The sequence below is a fragment of the Astatotilapia calliptera genome, chromosome 17, assembly GCF_964374335.1.
Source record: "Astatotilapia calliptera chromosome 17, fAstCal68.1, whole genome shotgun sequence".
In the NCBI taxonomy this organism is placed as follows: Eukaryota; Metazoa; Chordata; class Actinopteri; order Cichliformes; family Cichlidae; genus Astatotilapia; species Astatotilapia calliptera.
In genome coordinates, this window is record NC_137438.1 from 16,030,050 (window position 1) to 16,048,593 (window position 18,544).

At 42.7% G+C, this 18,544-nt stretch overlaps 1 protein-coding gene across 3 annotated transcripts; it reads right to left on the bottom strand.

Annotated features, from left to right (window-relative positions):
• Nucleotides 1-948: 948 nt before the first annotated feature.
• On the bottom strand, nucleotides 949-17,377 carry zbtb37 (zinc finger and BTB domain containing 37). Of its 3 annotated transcripts, none has more exons than XM_080292146.1 (4): nucleotides 17,240-17,377; nucleotides 3,938-4,876; nucleotides 3,716-3,815; nucleotides 949-1,571 (listed from the first exon to the last, which is right to left on the bottom strand). In XM_080292146.1, exons 2-4 carry the CDS (start codon nucleotides 4,855-4,857, stop codon nucleotides 1,050-1,052), a joined length of 1,542 nt encoding a protein of 513 aa, XP_080148272.1. In that variant the 5' UTR covers nucleotides 4,858-4,876; nucleotides 17,240-17,377; the 3' UTR covers nucleotides 949-1,049. The 3 variants fall into 3 exon arrangements, with proteins under 3 accessions (XP_080148272.1, XP_026003256.1, XP_080148273.1); XM_026147471.2 differs by lacking the exon at nucleotides 17,240-17,377 and adding an exon at nucleotides 13,786-13,921; XM_080292147.1 differs by lacking the exon at nucleotides 17,240-17,377 and adding an exon at nucleotides 13,067-13,191.
• Between the last annotated feature and the right edge of the window lie 1,167 nt (nucleotides 17,378-18,544).

Here is an 18,544-nt window from a genome sequence, read left to right on the forward strand (position 1 = left end):
GTATATATTCATCTACACCTGCAAATTCTTCCATTGGGCACACACGGGTGGCTATGACTTAAGAGGTAGAGCAAGTCACCCTCTAAATGGAAGGTCGGTGGTTCGAGCCATGGCTGCTCTAATCTCCAATCCAAATATCCACGGGCAAGATATTAACCCCAAGTCGCTCAAATGTGTGTGACTGTTAGATAGAAAGCACACAGCAAAGTGTTTGTGTGAATTCGTGGATGAGGCAAGTCGTATAAAACGCTTTGAGTGCTCAGAGTAGAAAAGCGCTACATGAGAACCAGTCCACTTACATCGTCTTTCTACCGTCTCGCAATACATTTTACAATTTTTGATGGATGGTCATATTGTGAAACAGAAGATTGTGCCTGCAGTTTTTTGTGCTGTACAGTGAGGTATGTACGTAGTGTCAAAGTGTGTAGTGTAATAACTTTATCTATCCTGAATCGTGCCAAATGCAGGAAAATGGGGAAAGACCAGTAACTCCAATCACACTGGGATGCACCGTCAGCTAAATAGTTTTAAGTTTCTCATTGAACTTTTTTGTGCAACTATATCTTTTAACGCCATTATGGCACTTATAGAACGCATAAGATTATTATTACTACTACTATTATTATTATCATCATCATCCAACGGCTCCAGATTGTCTCAAGGCAAATATGAGGGATTTGAATTGTTTAACTGGCACTGAGTAGTTTGGCAAAGTCTCCACCAGACATACTGTTGTGATGCTGTATTGTGGACCAGTAATACCTGTAAATATAAAAGTAGAAATCTGTAACATAAACTAGACGGAGGCAAACGAGAACCACTGAACTTTGTGGCATATGAGGTTGTTGGAGTGTGTGGAATTTCTTCATTTTAGCTTAATCTGTTCGGTTTAGTAGGTGAAGGTAGATGCGGTTTAAAGCGGATAAATCTCATTTCAGACTCTGAGGGGTCCTTTGACTTCAGCGGGTTTAACATCCTGTTAGCTTTGGTTACAACAGGATCATGCTGCCCCACTCACCCCCCACCCCATGTTCCTTCCTTCACTGGGGTCAGTCTGGTCCTGTTGTAGAAACAGAGGCTTGGGGACCCTCTCCATATTGCCCTCCAGCACTATTACCTCCTCCACCTTCAGATTCCTCCTGACTAGGGGAGGCCTCATCACTGGGACCACCCCTGGATGTAACTGAAGCGGTGGTAGTCTCAGGAGAGGCGCTGTGGGCTTCCTGGGGTGCGCAGCCTGGGTGGTTCTTGCGGAAATGCTGGTTGAGGATGGCCTGGAAGGGGAAGCTCTTCCCACAAACGTGGCAGTGGAAAGGTTTGTTGCCAGTGTGCTTGCGGATATGGTACTCCAGCTGGTCTTTACGGGTGTACTTCTTCCCACAGATGCGGCAGACAAATGGTGTTATACCCATATGTAGGCGCATGTGACGGTCTAGGCTCCCTTTCTGGTTGAAGGATTTGCAGCAGTAGATGCAGGTGAGGCGTGGATTGTAGCGGAACCAGCGATCTCCTACCTGCTCCCTCAAGTAGTCCTCGTAACCGCCCATATCAAACGTTGTATGCTCCTCTCCCTGATGGGTAGAATGAAATGCAAAATTAAACGTTAACATAGTGGACACCATGACAGAATGAATCAAATAAGACTTTAGATCATTTTAGATAAACATGCCCTGAACAAAACTGTCCTCCTGCATCACACTCTGTTGTCGGTCAAATTTGCGTTACCTGAGTATGTTAATGTCCGTAAGAAACTGCCAACAGATTTCTCTTTTAAAAAAAGTGAAAACTTATTATTGTAGTGTCTTTATGTTACAACATAAAGCACCTTGAAACAACTGTTGTTATGATTTGGTGCTATATAAATAAAACTGAATTCAAACTATAATAGATTCCTTGGGACATCAATCATCTCGTCAACATAAAGACCAGATGTTGTTAGCAGTGCGTATGAGTACAATGAGGCCATACACACTACTAACCCACATTATGACGCAAGCCTGTGGTGATATTTTTTATCTTTCATTTTTAGTGAGTCGAGCCCTCAAAGGGTGGATCAGTTTTTCCATTTACACTGACAGTTGTATCTTTTATGATAACGTATATCAGTAAAGACTTTCAACTCAATTTAATTCAATATGTGATTTAAATGTACCCTGATTGTTTTGTATTACTGCACAATAAGGAGATTTTAAAAGTCCTTTAAAAGGTTAGATTCAGCAGGAACGGTCCAATCAAAAGTTTAAGACCACTTGAAAAATGGCAAAAAAATAAATAAATCATATTTTGCATGGTTAGATCTCAACAAGGTTCCAAGTAGAGCTTCAACATGCAACAAGAAGAAATGGGAGAGAGACAAAGGGTTTCCAATGTTACTGGAATGGCAAGCAGATCCCACCTGAGATGTTTTCTGCGCGCCACAGTGGAGGGGGCACCATAACTGTCTGGGGTGCTTTTTCCTTAAATGGAACAATAGAGCTTCAGGAGGTGTAGGGGCATCAAACGGCCGCTGGCTATGTCCAGATGTTGCAGAAAGCATCCCTCATGACTGAGGGCTCTCGTCTGTGTGGTAACGACTGAGTTTTTCAACAGGACAATGCTACAGTACACAATACCCACAATGCAAGGGATTTTTTCCAGGAGAATAACATCACTCTGTTGGACCATCCTGCGTGTTCCCCTGATCTAAATCCAACTGAGAACCTTTGGAGATGGATGGCAGGGGAAGTTTACAAAAATGGACAACAGTTCCAGACAGTAGATGCCCTTTGTGCAGCCGTCTTCACCACTTGGAGAAATCTTCCCACTCACCTCATGGAAACGTTTGCATCAAGCATGCCGCAACAGATTTTTGAAGGGATCAACAATAACGGCGGAGCTACTCATTACTGAGTTCATGTTTGGAATGTTGATTTCTGTTTTAGGGGGTTTTCTGGTTTTTTGCAGTCTTAAACTTTTGATCAGCTGTAAAACAGCTCAGTAAAAACTACAATTTGTTAGAATTTGACCAAAACTGACTTTTTGCCATTTTTCAATGATGTACAAAATGATCACACATTACTTTAATTTTTGTTGTTATGGGATTCAGAAAAAAAACAGTGCTTTTCTTTAGGTTGTTGCATATCTACAGGAAGAGTCTAGTGATCCTTTATCATGACTAGGCTGGTAATCACTAAATAGACTCTGTATCTATTTAAGAACCACTTTGTAAGCCAGTAACCACGAGCCACTGGGTTTCCAGTTTCTTTGTAAATCATTACATATTACTATATAAGCTTAGTGAAGTTGTATTTAATAATTAAATAACACATACTAACAGGATGCATATAAATTTTAAAAAAGTATTTATTATTCACTTCATATATCTAAATTTCTTTACTGTGTTTCTCTGTGATTTATGTCCACCCTAGAAGAGTCCACATTGCTCTCACTTTCAGTGTGAACACCGCACTTCCTCATTTGGCCATGAGAGTAACAAAACATTCCCAATAAGGTGTCAAACGTAACATAAGAGAGCAAGAAAAGGTGAAAGAGAGTGACAGGGACAAATGTGACACATCTCCATATTGCTGACTCTTTCCTGGTAACTTCCTCCATGTTTCTTATCCATGGAAAAGAAACATGGTGTTTTAATAATTTCAGTTGTCTGTAAAAGAAGAAGAAAAAAAAAAAGGTTGGTCTCTACTGGCTTACTAACTATGACAGTTTGTGTTTGTACCTGTGAGTTTGGCTGTCGCAACTCATCTGCCCTGCTAGGAGACTCGCTCTTTGCTCTCTGACGTTCTGTGAGGACGACCACGCTGCCAGTGGGACTAAACCTGACATCAAAAATCAGTTAATTTAAAAGGAAAGGGGAACAAAACCCACACACAAATCATCATCATCAGGTGTCTGCAGACCAGTCAGTGAACCATGGAGGAATATCTTAGCTATGACTCACCTGTCTGTCTCGCTGAAGCTGGAGGATGGCTGGATACTACGGGCCCCCAGCGTTCCTACTGGTCCAGTCACCAGTGTACTGCGTCCTGATGTGTCAATCATCACCGTGGCCCCCTCTTCCACTGGCCCTCCCTCCTCCTGGTGCTCTTCTGTTCCAATCCATTCCTCCATCCTCTCTGTTTTTATCCTGATCCCATCCATGCTGCTCTCCTCAGCGCTGCCGGTCCGTTCTGGTTCACTGCTGGTCTCCACATACCACTGACCAGCTCGGTTGATGCGTAGTATCGGTTCTTTGCCTGCTCTTCCGCTGGTGGTCCCTGGCCCTTCTAGCCCACTGTGCTCCACCGCTGGAACTGGGCTAAGTGGCTCTTCTGCTGGACTGACTGCTTCACATGGCTCTGCACCTCCCCGTGGGCCAAGCAGCCGCAGACCACTGTGACCCCCTCCTCGCACCACAGCCTCCAATGTCCTACTATTCCTGGAGCCCCGTGCCCCCTCCTCATCCCTGGACTCTTCGTCCAGGTCAGCCAGACTGATCTTAAGGTGGATACCCTCAAGAATTTGGGTGCAGCGGTCAATAATGTGCTGCATCTGCAGGAAGCTGGCAGCTGTCAGGTAGCTGATGATGTCTGCAAGCTGCAAGCAGAGACGGCCCGTGTAGCAAAAGGACAGCAGTTGCTCGAACACTGATGGATTACGGATCACTGTCAGTGACACAGTGCTCATCTGACTCAGAGACATGTGGTCCCGAAAGTATGGCGAGCTGGCTGCTAGTACGACCTTGTGTGCACGAAAGCTTTGGCCCTGAACATTGACCACAATGTCACAGAGACGGCCTTGAACACGCAGCTGGTTCAGGTGAGAAAGAACAGAGTTACTGAAGTCTGGGATGTCCAGCTGTATGCTGCCGGTACGCTCCATGCTGCAGCCTGCAGGGACACTGAAAACACAGCAACACATCAGTGCTGACCCACACCAGGACCTTTTTGCTTAAAACTGGCAAATGATTCCAGATTAATAATATGGGAGCTCCTTGTCATGCCAGTAACGTGGAAACCATCAAGGACACCCCGTTTTATTAATCTGATTCCAGATTAATAAAACAGGATGTTTTTTTCATCAATCTTCAATGAAACAGTGACATTACTGATTGGGGGTGTTGTGACTAATGCTACCTTATCATGGAAAGCAAATCCGCAAAAAGCAAAAACAAGTTACAGCCATATGGAATTTGCAGTGCATAATTCAGTTCAAGTTCTTCCACTGTTATCTTTTTCAATGTCATGTGCCAAAGTAGTGCAAAGAAAGCAAGTAAACTCTGCCCCTACAGAGTCGATTATCTTGTTAATAGTGTTACACCCTTGTCTGCGTATAACTCAACATACTGTAGGTCCTCTAAAAAGAAAGCCTCAAATCAGAAGTACTAAACTCCCTGGTGTAACTCTCAAAGGCACACCTTAAAGTAAATAGCCCATAAGTTGGAGAGAAAATGGCAGAAATTTAGAAGATCAATGATTAGTCTGGAAAAAAAGTTTGCAGTTCTATAAAAAAAAGCCCCCATGTAAAGCTAGAACATCGGACTATTCATCACTGACTGACGAAAAGACGAACAGCCCAAGATTTCTCTTCAGCACTGTAGCCAGGCTGACAAAGGGCCAGAGCTCTGCTGAGCCAAGAATCGCTTTAACCTTAACTTGTAATGACTTTGTGAATTTCTTGACAAATAAAATTTTTACCATTATAAATCAATAATAACCATGTCATAGATGTATTACTATTTACAGCTACTTTCATTGATATTCAATTAGACTTTTTTCCTCTCCAATTAATTTCTCTGAGGTAACTTCAACAATCACTTCCTCCAAAGTGTCGATTACGCCCCATTCTAACAAGACTGCTCAAAGAAGTTCTTCCATTAATGCTTTGGTAATGTCTCTGTGGAAACTCTGGGTTAACTTATCGAATTCATAACCAGCTTTGTGTAACCTGATCACCAACCGATGTTAGGGTAAGTGAATCCAGAAAATGGAAATATACCCTGGATATGTTACACTCACTTTGTAGTAGAGCGCACAGACCCCATCATCCTGCCCAGTGAATACTTCAAAGTAGGGACTTAGCCGACTAATTGCTGATGTCTTCTCACTGGTCGATACAGATTAGTCATTTAATCCAATTGTTAAAATGTTAATTACCCAATGAAGGTAAATTATTGTGTCCTAAATGTTTGCACCCATCTGTCACCAGTTGGCGCATTGTTGTGGAGAAATACCATAAATCTGTTAATCTTGGTCTCATCTTTTGTGAATGATAGTAGATACAAGTGGCGGACAAGGGCTTTCTCCGAAAGGTAGATGGGCTTTCCCTTAGCGATAGAGTGAGGAGTTCAGTCAATCAGGAGAGGTTCATAGTGTCGAGGTGCTGCACGTTTAAGGCATGATTCATTATTGAAGAATATAAATGTTATAAGAGTTTGACATTTTCAATTAAACGGTTCTCAAATCTACCTTAATACGCGAGTATTTCTTAGTTTTAGGCTAATGGGTTAGTCTAATTTTCTTCCACCATTAGTGGACTATTAAATCAGTCGCCAGGAACATCCCTACTTGAAATCCTTCTACTTGCCGAGAACCATCATCTCTCAGAACCTAAACCTCAGCTCCTCCTCCCTCTACCCATCCCTTGTGTTGTTCTTCTTGAATTTGGTCTCCAGCTTCCTCCCGTACGAGCTCTTGCATATCCTTAGCTTCACCCTTAGATCGTGCGGCACTCTCCTCAGCTCTTTTGTTCCTGGACCTTTTCGTCTCTTTGTTCTTTCAGGTTACTACTGATCAAAGGCTTATTGTTCACAAAGCATACAGTGCTGGCTGGTCTGATGGTGTGTTCACAAAATTGGACATATTCTATTCTTTAGCCAGTCAAACTTTTAAAACCCATCTTCCTATGCCTCCACAGCCTCATCCATCCACCTTCTGACAACTCCCATAGACACAGGTTTAATTTACAGTGGGGCAAAAAAGTATTTAGTCAGCCACCGATTGTGAAAGTTCCCCCACTTAAAATGATGACAGAGGTCAGTAATTTGCACCACAGGTACACTTCAACTGTGAGAGACAGAATGTGAAAAAAAAAAATCCATGAATCCACATGGTAGGATTTGTAAAGAATTTATTCGTAAATTAGGGTGGAAAATAAGTATTTGGTCACCTCAAACAAGGAAAATCTCTGGCTCTCACAGACCTGTAACGTCTTCTGTAAGAAGCTTTTCTGTCCCCCACTCGTTACCTGTATGAATGGCACCTGTTTGAACTCATCATCTCTATAAAAGACACCTGTCCAGAGCCTCAAACAGTCAGACTCCAAACTCCGCCATGGCCAAGACCAAAGAGCTTTCGAAGGACACCAGGAAAAGTATTGTAGACCTGCACCAGACTGGGAAGAGTGAATCTACAATAGGCAAGCAGCTTGGTGTGAAAAAATCAACTGTGGGAGCAATCATCAGAAAATGGAAGACATACAAGACCACTGATAATCTCCCTCGATCTGGGGCTCCACGCAAGATCTCGTCCCGTGGGGTCAAAATGATCATGAGAACGGTGAGCAAAGATCCCAGAACCACACGGGGGGACCTGGTGAATGACCTGCAGAGAGCTGGGACCAAAGTAACAAAGGTCACCATCAGTAACACACTACAACGGCAGGGAATCAAATCCCGCAGTGCCAGACGTGTTCCGCTGCTGAAGCCAGTGCATGTCCAGGCCCGTCTGAAGTTTGCCAGAGAGCACATGGATGATACAGCAGAGGATTGGGAGAATGTCATGTGGTCAGATGAAACCAAAGTAGAACTTTTTGGTATAAACTCAACTCGTCGTGTTTGGAGGAAGAAGAATACTGAGTTGCATCCCAAGAACACCATACCTACTGTGAAGCATGGGGGTGGAAACATCATGCTATGGGGCTGTTTTTCTGCCAAGGGGACAGGACGACTGATCCGTGTTAAGGACAGAATGAATGGGGCCATGTATCGTGAGATTTTGAGCCAAAACCTCCTTCCATCAGTGAGAACTTTGAAGATGAAACGAGGCTGGGTCTTCCAACATGACAATGATCCAAAACACACCGCCCGGGCAACAAAGGAGTGGCTCCGTAAGAAGCATTTGAAAGTCCTGGAGTGGCCTAGCCAGTCTCCAGACCTCAACCCCATAGAAAATCTGTGGCGGGAGTTGAAAGTCCGCTTTGCTCGGCGACAGCCCCAAAACATCACTGCTCTCGAGAAGATCTGCATGGAGGAATGGGCCAAAATACCAGCTACTGTGTGTGCAAACCTGGGGCCCGTTCTTCGTACGTCGCTTACTACATCCAAGATCAAATGACACATCCAAGATCAAATCATCGCGCTAACCGTGAGCTCGCTAATCCGGTTCCCCGAACACACCTGCTGTTGACGATTACTACAGCTGGACGCAGGAATGTGACATCACTGGGTGTCGTAAAAGGGGCTACGCATCGATAGTAGAAACATTGATCGGCAACCCGCTGATTGGTCGGCGAAAATGTCGAAGGGGCGTGCTCGGTATTTTCCGGCAGCAGAGCAAGAACTCTTGATTGAGGGATTTCAGGAGTTTCAGAGTTTAATCAGAACGCAAGGGAACACTGCAAAGGCTGCAAAAGCAAGGAGAGAGGGCTGGCAGAAAGTTGCTGACAAATTAAACTCGTAAGTTATTTAATAATAACAATAATAATGGAGTGGATTGATATAGCGCTTTTCAAGGCACCCAAAGCGCTTTACAATGCCAGTATTCGATCACTCTCACATTCACACACTGGTGGAGGCAGCTACAGTTGTAGCCACAGCTGCCCTGGGGCAGACTGACAGAAGCCAGGCTGCCATATCGCGCCATCGGCCCCTCTGGCCAACACCAGTAGGTGGTAGGGTAAATTTATTGTATTACACTATATTATCCAATATTATATTACATTATATTATGTTATATTATATCCCCTTACACATTAGAGCCACAACAGGACCCACTAGAACATGGGAACAAGTAAAAGTGAAATATAAGAATATTCTACAGAATGGTAATATTTATCACTTATATTGCTTTTCGTCTCTAGGAAAGAGACCCTGAAATAATCTGTTTGTTTATAACAGCAACCAAGAAAAGGGCAGAGCAAAAAAAAGACAGGTGGTGGTCCTGCACCCCCTCGTCAACAAGTTGGTTAAGTAAATAATACCCTCACGGGAATATCGATATCTCTCTATGAGCACACTGTCGCGCTGAGCTAAAGGATCCTGTCTATCCCGCAATATACGCTGAATTCTGAAAACTCTCCTTATCAATCTCGCACCTTCCGCAATGGGTTGGTCGCGTATACGGACAGGACATGGCTGCGACAGGCTTCCCAAATCCACCTTCGCTTTTATAGCCGTGGTCTCTCATCTTGATTACACGAAGTAATTTGCAATTACTACTCTGAAATATGAATTACATCTGTAATAATCACATACATGTAATAGAATGTTAATAGTACATTTCCCTTTTTTAGGAAATGACCTGTATGTATCTGTGTGACATCAATAAAAGGATCAAGTGCTGCATTATCTTTAGTTACATTGATAATATTTATTTATGGTGAAACAGTGGTGGAATATCGCTGTTGCTTTCGTATAAATGAAGCGGACATACCTGCGTGGCCGCGATCTAATCCTGTTTACATAAAGTAAGCCTGCTCCCGAGCAGGTTTACGCTTACGGCTCTGTTGCTATGACAGCAAGTCCCGGATGAGCTTCGGGGAACCGACTGATCCAGGATCACGCGAAATCGTCAACAATCTAATCCGGCTAACCTACTTAGCGAGGTACGAAGAACGGGCCCCTGGTAAAGACCTATAGTAAACGTTTGACCTCTGTTATTGCCAACAAAGGTTATGTTACAAAGTATTGAGTTGTATTTTTGTTATTGACCAAATACTTATTTTCCACCCTGATTTACGAATAAATTCTTTACAAATCCTACCATGTGGATTCATGGATTTTTCTTTCACATTCTGTCTCTCACAGTTGAAGTGTACCTCTGGTGCAAATTACTGACCTCTGTCATCATTTTAGGTGGGGGAACTTGCACAATCGGTGGCTGACTAAATACTTTTTTGCCCCACTGTAAAAACAGGAACATACTATGGTGTCAGTAGGACTAGATTATAGTCACCAGGCACTGCATCTATTAACGGCATTCTGCTTCGTATTTGCTATTCCCAAAGATTTCTATTTCACGATTCTCTGAGTGCCAAGTCTCTCACTTTTGTCTCTGAGCAGTCTTGTGTTTGTCTTTGCCTAGTATGCCCGTGGCTACCTAATGGTCAGGGAAGGGTTTAATCAGATACAGCCAGAAGTAATGGAAACAGCAGAGTTCCTCCAGCAAGTCTAATCTATGACGATTCCAATTCATCAGATGATTTTCAATCTTCATGAGGATAATGACATGCTGATTGGACAAAACTGATTTTATTCATGAGCAGCAGAATAAGAACCCTCTGGTTTATTTTATGGTGCACTGGAGTGTTGTCTGCTGAATCAGGTCCGGAGTTTAAAGTCAGAGTTCTTAGTGTCATCAAGAGGTCTCTTTTTACCATGGCAACTTCTGCTGAACACAAAACCTGGTTATGAGCAGGTTATGTTCCAACTTTCGATTTAAAATCAGCCGGGCCCTCCACAGTTTTATTCTTTTACTTACAGCATCTTTTCAGCGATTCTCTGTTGGAGAGTAGGGAATAGCCATGCCTTACTAACATCATCAAATGAAGCCCAACTGTGAAGTTACAGCAGCACAAACGGTCACTGGAATCTGAATGCATTCAGTTAGTGATGTGCAAACGTATACATGTTTAGTGGTTTTTACGCTGCTGGAATTACAGCCAACAGGGCTAAGGCTAAAAAAGTCATCATCTACATTTGTAAGCCAATACTTTCCAATTAGTAAGATTAATTTTGCTCTGATCTGGTGATAAACTAAAGTGATTTCCATGTCTCCTGTACAATAGGCGATGGAGGAGCGTCAGACGTGAACACACTAACATTCAATGTTTCAGAGCTCTAATGTGCAGCTGTCAACAAAAACACATGGCAAGTTTTAGTTCACAAAATTAACAGTCCTCCTAAACATTTCTCTCTTATTTGCAGCACCAGTGTTGCAGCTCATTGTTATATATTTTAATATATTTCTTGTAACCTTTATTACCTGTTTGTCTGCTGATGAAACCTATTGCAATAAGCAATGCTCAGCTGCTGAGGAAGAAGAGTCAAAAGATACATTTTCTTTTCCCTGTTTTCTGTGAGCATGCACAGAGCCTGGACCTGAAAGCCCTGGATAACAAAGGATGCTGATAACCATTATCGCTGGCTGGGCTTTTAGGTTTTGTTAGTCGAGCTAATGCAGAGAAAGAAAGAAGGCTTGGCTGTGTTAAACTGCCCCGTAGCACTCAGTTAACTATCGAGTTATCCCATCAAAGTTTTCTCATGTTAGTTATACTTTACACTAGAGCAGGGCGATATGGCCAAAAATATTTATCACGATATATATTTGAAAATTTGCGATAACGATATAACCGACGATATAATTGATGCGAGACAAAATACAACTCCACAACATTACTAGCGCAAAAAGACAACCTTCCATTTATATTCACTTAAACAAGAAGCTGGTTTTTATGTACATTAAAGCTTTATAAAAATGTAACAGTACAAATGCAAATTGCTTGCTGAAAGTTTAACCAAAAGGCATTTCCACTAGAAATGGGCTGACATGTCCTGAGCATAACCATGTATAATATCCACTGAAGTTAAAAAGAGGTGCTTTGCAACATTAAACTGCAGTGTGCAGTACGCATTTTTCGGACCATAAGGTGCACGGGATTATAAGGCACATTAAGCGAAACAAAGCAGTCAGATAAATCAAACTTTATTAAACTCATTCTTCTTGCTTCCTCCACTTCTGTACCATTGATTCATTAATGTTGAATTCTCTGGCAGCTGCTCTATTCCCATGTTGTTGCAGTATATTAATGACTAATCTCGTATTGTGGATGGATTATCTCAGTTGTTCTCCTGACTGAAGTTTGGTCCGTTTACAGCATCCTGCCATGCGATTGCATTTGTCTCTAACCATGAAGAACCTTCACGTTAACTTTTATAAGTGGAAAAGTGTTAGTGTTCGTCCTCCAGCTTCACTGTTTATGTTATGCTAACATAGCTGTGTCGCTAGCGAGCACGTAGCATATAATTATATACCAGCTAGCCCAACTTCAGTAACCCTACAAACGTCACTGCTGTTTAGTTTCCTGTCTTCATTTATGTTGCAAGTGATAGCAGAGCTGTACGTTTGATTTTTTTCAGAAATCTCTCAGTCAGAACATGCATTATCATGCTTAGGTAACTAGCGAAACTAGCGAGCTAACTTCCGCTAGCTTCCTGCTAACTTCTAACTCCGTTAAATGTAATAACTTTTGTTTTCATGGATGCCTGGAAGTTAAACTTTATAGTTACACCTGGTAAAGCAGCAATGCTGATCGTTTTATTAAAGATGAAAGAATTTAGACAGTTTTTAACTCTAAGTGATGCTGCAGTGTTGTTTGACCTGAAAGATACGGAGTTTAGGACCCAGATTACTCCCAGACTTAAGAGCATCTTAGTCCGACAAATACGACAATAACAACGGCCGCTTGCATGTTCTGCAAAAAAATGTGCTTTGTTGTGTATCTGACGGACAAACACCAAACCAGTTCCACATCACGGAAGTTACACCATTTTTACAAACCAATTCTGGATCATCTGTTTCACTCAATCGGCCATGTGTGTATGAAAACAAAGGCACTGCGCATGCGCGTTTTACTCCCATTTTATCGCGATATTTCATTTTCCTATCGTTGCCTAACATTATACCGGTATTACCGTGAACGGTATAATATGGCCCAGCCCTACTTTACACATATTACACTAATCAACAATTACTATTCACTAAATAACTGCAGTTTTTCTCGGTTTCCTGTCACATTCAGTGATGCTGTGTTTTGTAGGTATGAAGGGCCATAGACAAACATGCTCGTAGGTACAGACACGTGAAAGGCCTACCTCTACCACACAGGGGACCCAGATCCTTGGTGGCTGCTTTGTGTTTTTGTGTAGTGTTGTGTCTGCATGGTTGTTATTGCATGTCTGTGTGGTTTTAAGTTTGGGTTTGAGGTTCATCCTCCGTCTGTAGTTTTGCCTCTCTGGAGTTGTTTTGCAGTCATTCTTCATATTTCTTTTTTTTTGGAAAATGAGTTTTGTTTGTACAGGATGTTCAGTTTGGTGTGACCCCGCTGTTCAGCACTTTCTGTGATCAGGAGCACTTTCAGTAAGAAGTCTATTTACGCCACCTCCTCAATAGAAACTCAAGTACTCTATCTGCTGCCAGGCTTTGCATAAAGCAGCTTCACACACTTTTAATTTGTATGAATCTGTACAGTGTGTTGACACTCATTGCACTGGCTCATTGCGATGTGCAGGGAAAATTTAGACCAGGCGCCAAAATCACACAAAGTGTGCTTCAGTCAGGGTCATGTTGCACCACAGTCCCACCCAAACCTGCCTGTACAAAAGGCTGACAGACACCAAGGACCTCAAGTTACATCAAGACCTGATTAACCGATCAAAATGGAGGAGTCGCGTTGAAATGACAGGTCACAGGGTAGATCACCTGTACTCTGATCAGGTCCAGCCTGCTCACAGGACAACTACCAAACCGATGCGAGTCGCTGTGTCTCGGGGGGGGGGCAGGTGAACCTCCAGGTGTGCAGCCGGATTCTCACCTGAGGGGGAGGGAGCAGTGAAAAATGCTCTGGTCTGCTTTCGGGTTGCCGATACTTCAGTTCTGCAGCTTGCTGAGCATCATTAACGGACGGGAGATGACAGCAGCTCGGCTCGGCCTGACAGGCTGCAGCTCCACCCGCGGCTCCTCCAGGCTCCGAGGCTCCAGCGGCGGTAGCGAGCTGTTCAAGACCCCGGAACGACAGCTGAGCGCGGGCTCCGGTCCGTCAGCAGGCGCTCTGCTGCCATTCCACTGTACCTGCGAGCTGGTTCAGGATCGGCTCAGTGACGGCGGACAGCCCAGACTTCACAGCCTTCTTTTCACGGCAGAAGGGCCGAGACTGCAGGACGGAAGGAAAGGGGGAAGAAAAAGCGCGCGGCGCGATGGGAAATGTAGTCCTAGCAGGGCAGAGCGCTGTTTTCAGCACAGCCTAAACACTACGGTTCCCTGCGTGCATTCGCCCAGAGACCATCTCCTGGTATTTGGAGTTTGACTTCAGCAGACCTAAAGTAAAACAACCGGACATCCTCACAGCTGGATTCAGAAAAGCTGTTTCTCCTTTCATAAGATATGAAACTTCATAAACCCCGGCATGTGGCAAAAAGCCTTTTAGGTATTCAAAGTTCTACATTTGTACATTTCAACAACTTTTTCAGACACGGGAAGTCAAATGTACAACTTATAAACACCAGATCATTATAATGAAAATGTATTATGGCAAGGTATGAAGACTCGAAAGTTATTTTTACATTTTTGTTGACACCCGTAGTGAGTCTACAATAATATAATAATAATAAATAATATAATATTCATCCCTGCATGCAGGAATTAAAGGAGAACAAAAAGCACAGATAATGGGCCACAGATTTAAGAAAAGCTAACCTACAGAAATTGGTTTTTTTGAAACGAACCACAGATTTAGCACACCTGATGGCTGATGAAGGTAGTTTTGACGTTTGGCCATTACAAAGTGAAAGCGCGATCTCCTGTGGTTTCAAAATAAGAGTGTGGAGCAGTTAAGGGGGGCACAAGGGGCAGCGGTGCCCTGGTTAAAGCCAAGTATCAATGGTACAAAAATGTCTGATTTCTGAGAGGTAAAAAGGTAATATACTGGTAAAGGACCTGAAGCTAAGAAGGGAAATAACTGCTGAACTGTCAGGCTTTGGCAGTTTCACAGAGCACATAAATTATATGATTAATTCTGGATTTAGAAATTTGGTTTAAAAAAAATAAGACTATTAATTTTGTGCCCATTATTACAGTGATAGGTTAAACTGTAGTATCAGTAAAATATGAGGTTGGTGAGCGATCATAACCAGGTCATTTTATCTTTATTTTTGGCTTAATAATTGAGAAAATGGGCAATGAGAATGACTGAGCATAAGGAATGGGAGGAGCAGGTGTGAACATAGGAGGGCAAAGCAGAGTACTCAGTTAGTGAAACCTGTAAGTGGAACTGGTAGATAAAACAGAACCCACCACTATCTGGAAAAGAGGAAAAGGCAGGATCTAAACAGTCAGTCAGATGTAGCAGACTGGACAGTCTGGCTGTAGAACCAGGCTGAGCACCGGACAAATGTGCTGGAGGACCTGGTCGCTCAGTCTGGCTCATCGCCGACACCCCTCTACTAACCCCTGCCCTGGCAGTGACACTCCATCGGATGGGGGAAGAGGTCGACCCCTAGCCATTCCAATCCAGTTGAAGAATGGGTCCTGAGGTTGCTGCCATTATTATCAGAGGAGGACCTCAGCCTCCCTGCAGCAGCAACCATGTCATTCAGTTCATTTCAATTAAATTTTATGTATATAGGGCCAAATCACAACAACAGTTGCATCAAGGTGCTTTATATTGTAAGGTAAAGACCCTGCAATAATACAAAGAGAACAGGGAAAACCCCAACAATCATATGACTGCCTATGAGCAAGAGCTTTGGCGACAGTGTGAAGGAAAAAGTCCTTTTTAACAGGAAGAAACCTCGAGCCATGACAGGTTGGAGTGAGGGGAGAAAGACTTATAATAATAACAAATAATTAAATGCACTCACATAGTGAGTGTAAAAGGTGATGGCCCTGATGTAGGGTGAACAATGTTGGACAGGCTGGGCCTCTCCATGGAGGACCATCACTGCCTCTTCAGGGAGGGGCAGATGGGACCAGAAGACTGACCCTTCTTCTATGGCTTGCACCCTGGCCCTGAGGAAGAGAAGGCCGACTGCTGAGCATCCGCATTGCGGGCTGCAGCCGCCAGCATCGATCAACACCTAAACATGAGATTCAATATGTTCTGGACCTGAGAGCAAAGCTGCACACATTGAGCAGATTATATCAGGAGGAAATGTTAGCAGCACCTGTACAATAGAGTCACTAGGCTCAGGCAATTTTCACTGAGAGACATAGTACTTGTATTACTTCCTTCTTCTAGCTCAAAGTTATTCGCCAAGTGGCAAGGACACTTTGTGCGATGATTTTTTGGACAGGGGAGGAGTCACAGAGATATTTCACCTCAACCTGACAAAAGCATGGAGAGAGGCTGAAGGCCAGAGGTGTTCAGGACCCTACAGGTTACCTGAACATAAGAGAAAAATTGTACAGAAGGAATTGGCTGAAATGCTAAAAATATAGTAATATTAATTAAACTAATGTTATAAATATTATAAGAGTCAGACAGTGCGTAGTGTAGCCCAATAGATTTTGTGGTAAAGAAAGATGCGTCTATACGGTTTTGTGTTGACTACTGCAAGGTGAATGAAGTCTCAGAGTTTGACACTTATTACATGCCCCAGGTTGACGAGCTCCTGGACTGGATAGGCTGGTTTTTTCACAGTACTGGATTTAACTCATTAAAACCCGATGGGAGTGCTGGCTTTGTATGTCAAATTATCGTGACTCTTGAACCACTGGCACAATTTAAAAAAATTCCAATTGCTCCTGAAGGCATCAACTCCATCCTTTTTCAGTGATGTTAGGGTCATTACAGTAATCCTAGGCGGGGTGCAACATCCAAATATCTGCAAATAAAACAAGACAACACAGCAAACAGCAAAAACAAAACAAAACAAAAACAACTTAAAACAGACAAATGCCTGATAAAATGTCCGTTTTCTCCTTTCATCACACTCACTCTCTCTTCTCTCAAGTGACCTTTGCCTTCGTTGGGCTGCTGCGAGACTTGAATTTACCGTAATGACCCTAATATCACAGAAAAGCGTAGAGCTGGTGCTTTCAGGAACCGCTGGAATCTTTTCAACTGAGCAAATGGTTCAGAAGTTACAGGAGTTACAGATGTTGAAAACAAACGTCACAAAAACCATTCTGGCGCTAGTGATAAGTTGGATAAACCAAAGGCTACTGGCAGAAAAAAAGGGAAAAATGGCCTTCTCCACTCTGTCCCACATAGCAAAATTGGTATGGCCCGGATCTGGCCCACACAATGTGCTTACACATGGCCCACTTACCGCAAAGAATGACGGCCTTTTGGTGGCCCAGATCAGGTTTGCCAGAGGTGGGCCAGCGCAAGGTCAGTTGCAGACACACTGGTGGTCCTGTACTGGCCCAGAACAGTTTCAGCTGTGGCTCCAGATGTCAGTCTAATGTGTACCTTAATCAAGCCATGTAATAACAACATGTACCATATTTAGCACAGATTAAAAATGTCTCAACAAAGGTAATGCAGCAAATTTATTTTGAATTGAATAATTTTGATAATTTATAATTAACAATATATCAATTAATACTGCTGCTGGAACTGTTCGGACAGTGAATGGACTGATTCTTATATAATGGCGTTTCTACTCTCAAAGCAACATCAACAGTCGCCCAATCACTTTCTCTAAACTGAGTGCTGAGTACTACGTTCAGACACATTCACACTCCAATGATGCATTGGAGAGCAGTTTGGGTTAGTATCGTGCCCAAGGATACTTGACATGCAGACTGGAAGAGCCAGGAATCAAACCACTAACAAACACAAACATGAGTAAACTCTCACAAATAAGTGTACACTCACTAACCTGTCAAACCTGCATTTGAAACTGTGATGGCCAAACCCATGGCCACACTCTAAAGTCGGTAACTTTTGTATTTTCATTCTTCATTTGAACATAGTAATACATTTTAGTTGCCAATAACTTCATTGATTGGTTTGGATACATTTGTTCTATTTGTAAGCGCGCACATTTAGTTTATTTATGTATTCATACTTCTTCATTTCTTTGCTTTCTGACTAACTTTTGTCTTTTTATTTCTTACCTGCCATCATCCCTGGGAGTTGCTGGACAAAAGATGGTAGCCAGGGTTTGAAACCATTAAATACAAAGGAAGATAATTGGACCACACCACCACTTCCTGCTGAAGGGGGGAATGTGTGTTTTCTTTACCTTAAAAACAAAGTATTTGTATTTAATTAAATATTTGAGTTTAGGGTTTAATGGGGTTTTTTGATTTTCTTCTTTAGTGGTTAGTTTATTAACAAACTAGATTGTACTGCATTGTTGTGATTTATGATTGTGTTTTGTTTGTTACCCCTCATGTGTCACAATGGTCTGATCAGCCATTATATATACCCTAGTATGTGTTTCAGTTTTAGGGCAATTATGTATGTTTGGGCAGTCATTTGGTTGGTTAAGGTTGCAGTCGTTGCCTAAGTTCAGCTTTGTTTCTTTGACCTCTTTTATGAGCTCAACATTTGTTAGTCTTGTAAATATAATTTTGTGGGGGTTAAATAAATGGAAACTATGTTTTTCTAATAATTCCTAGGCTCC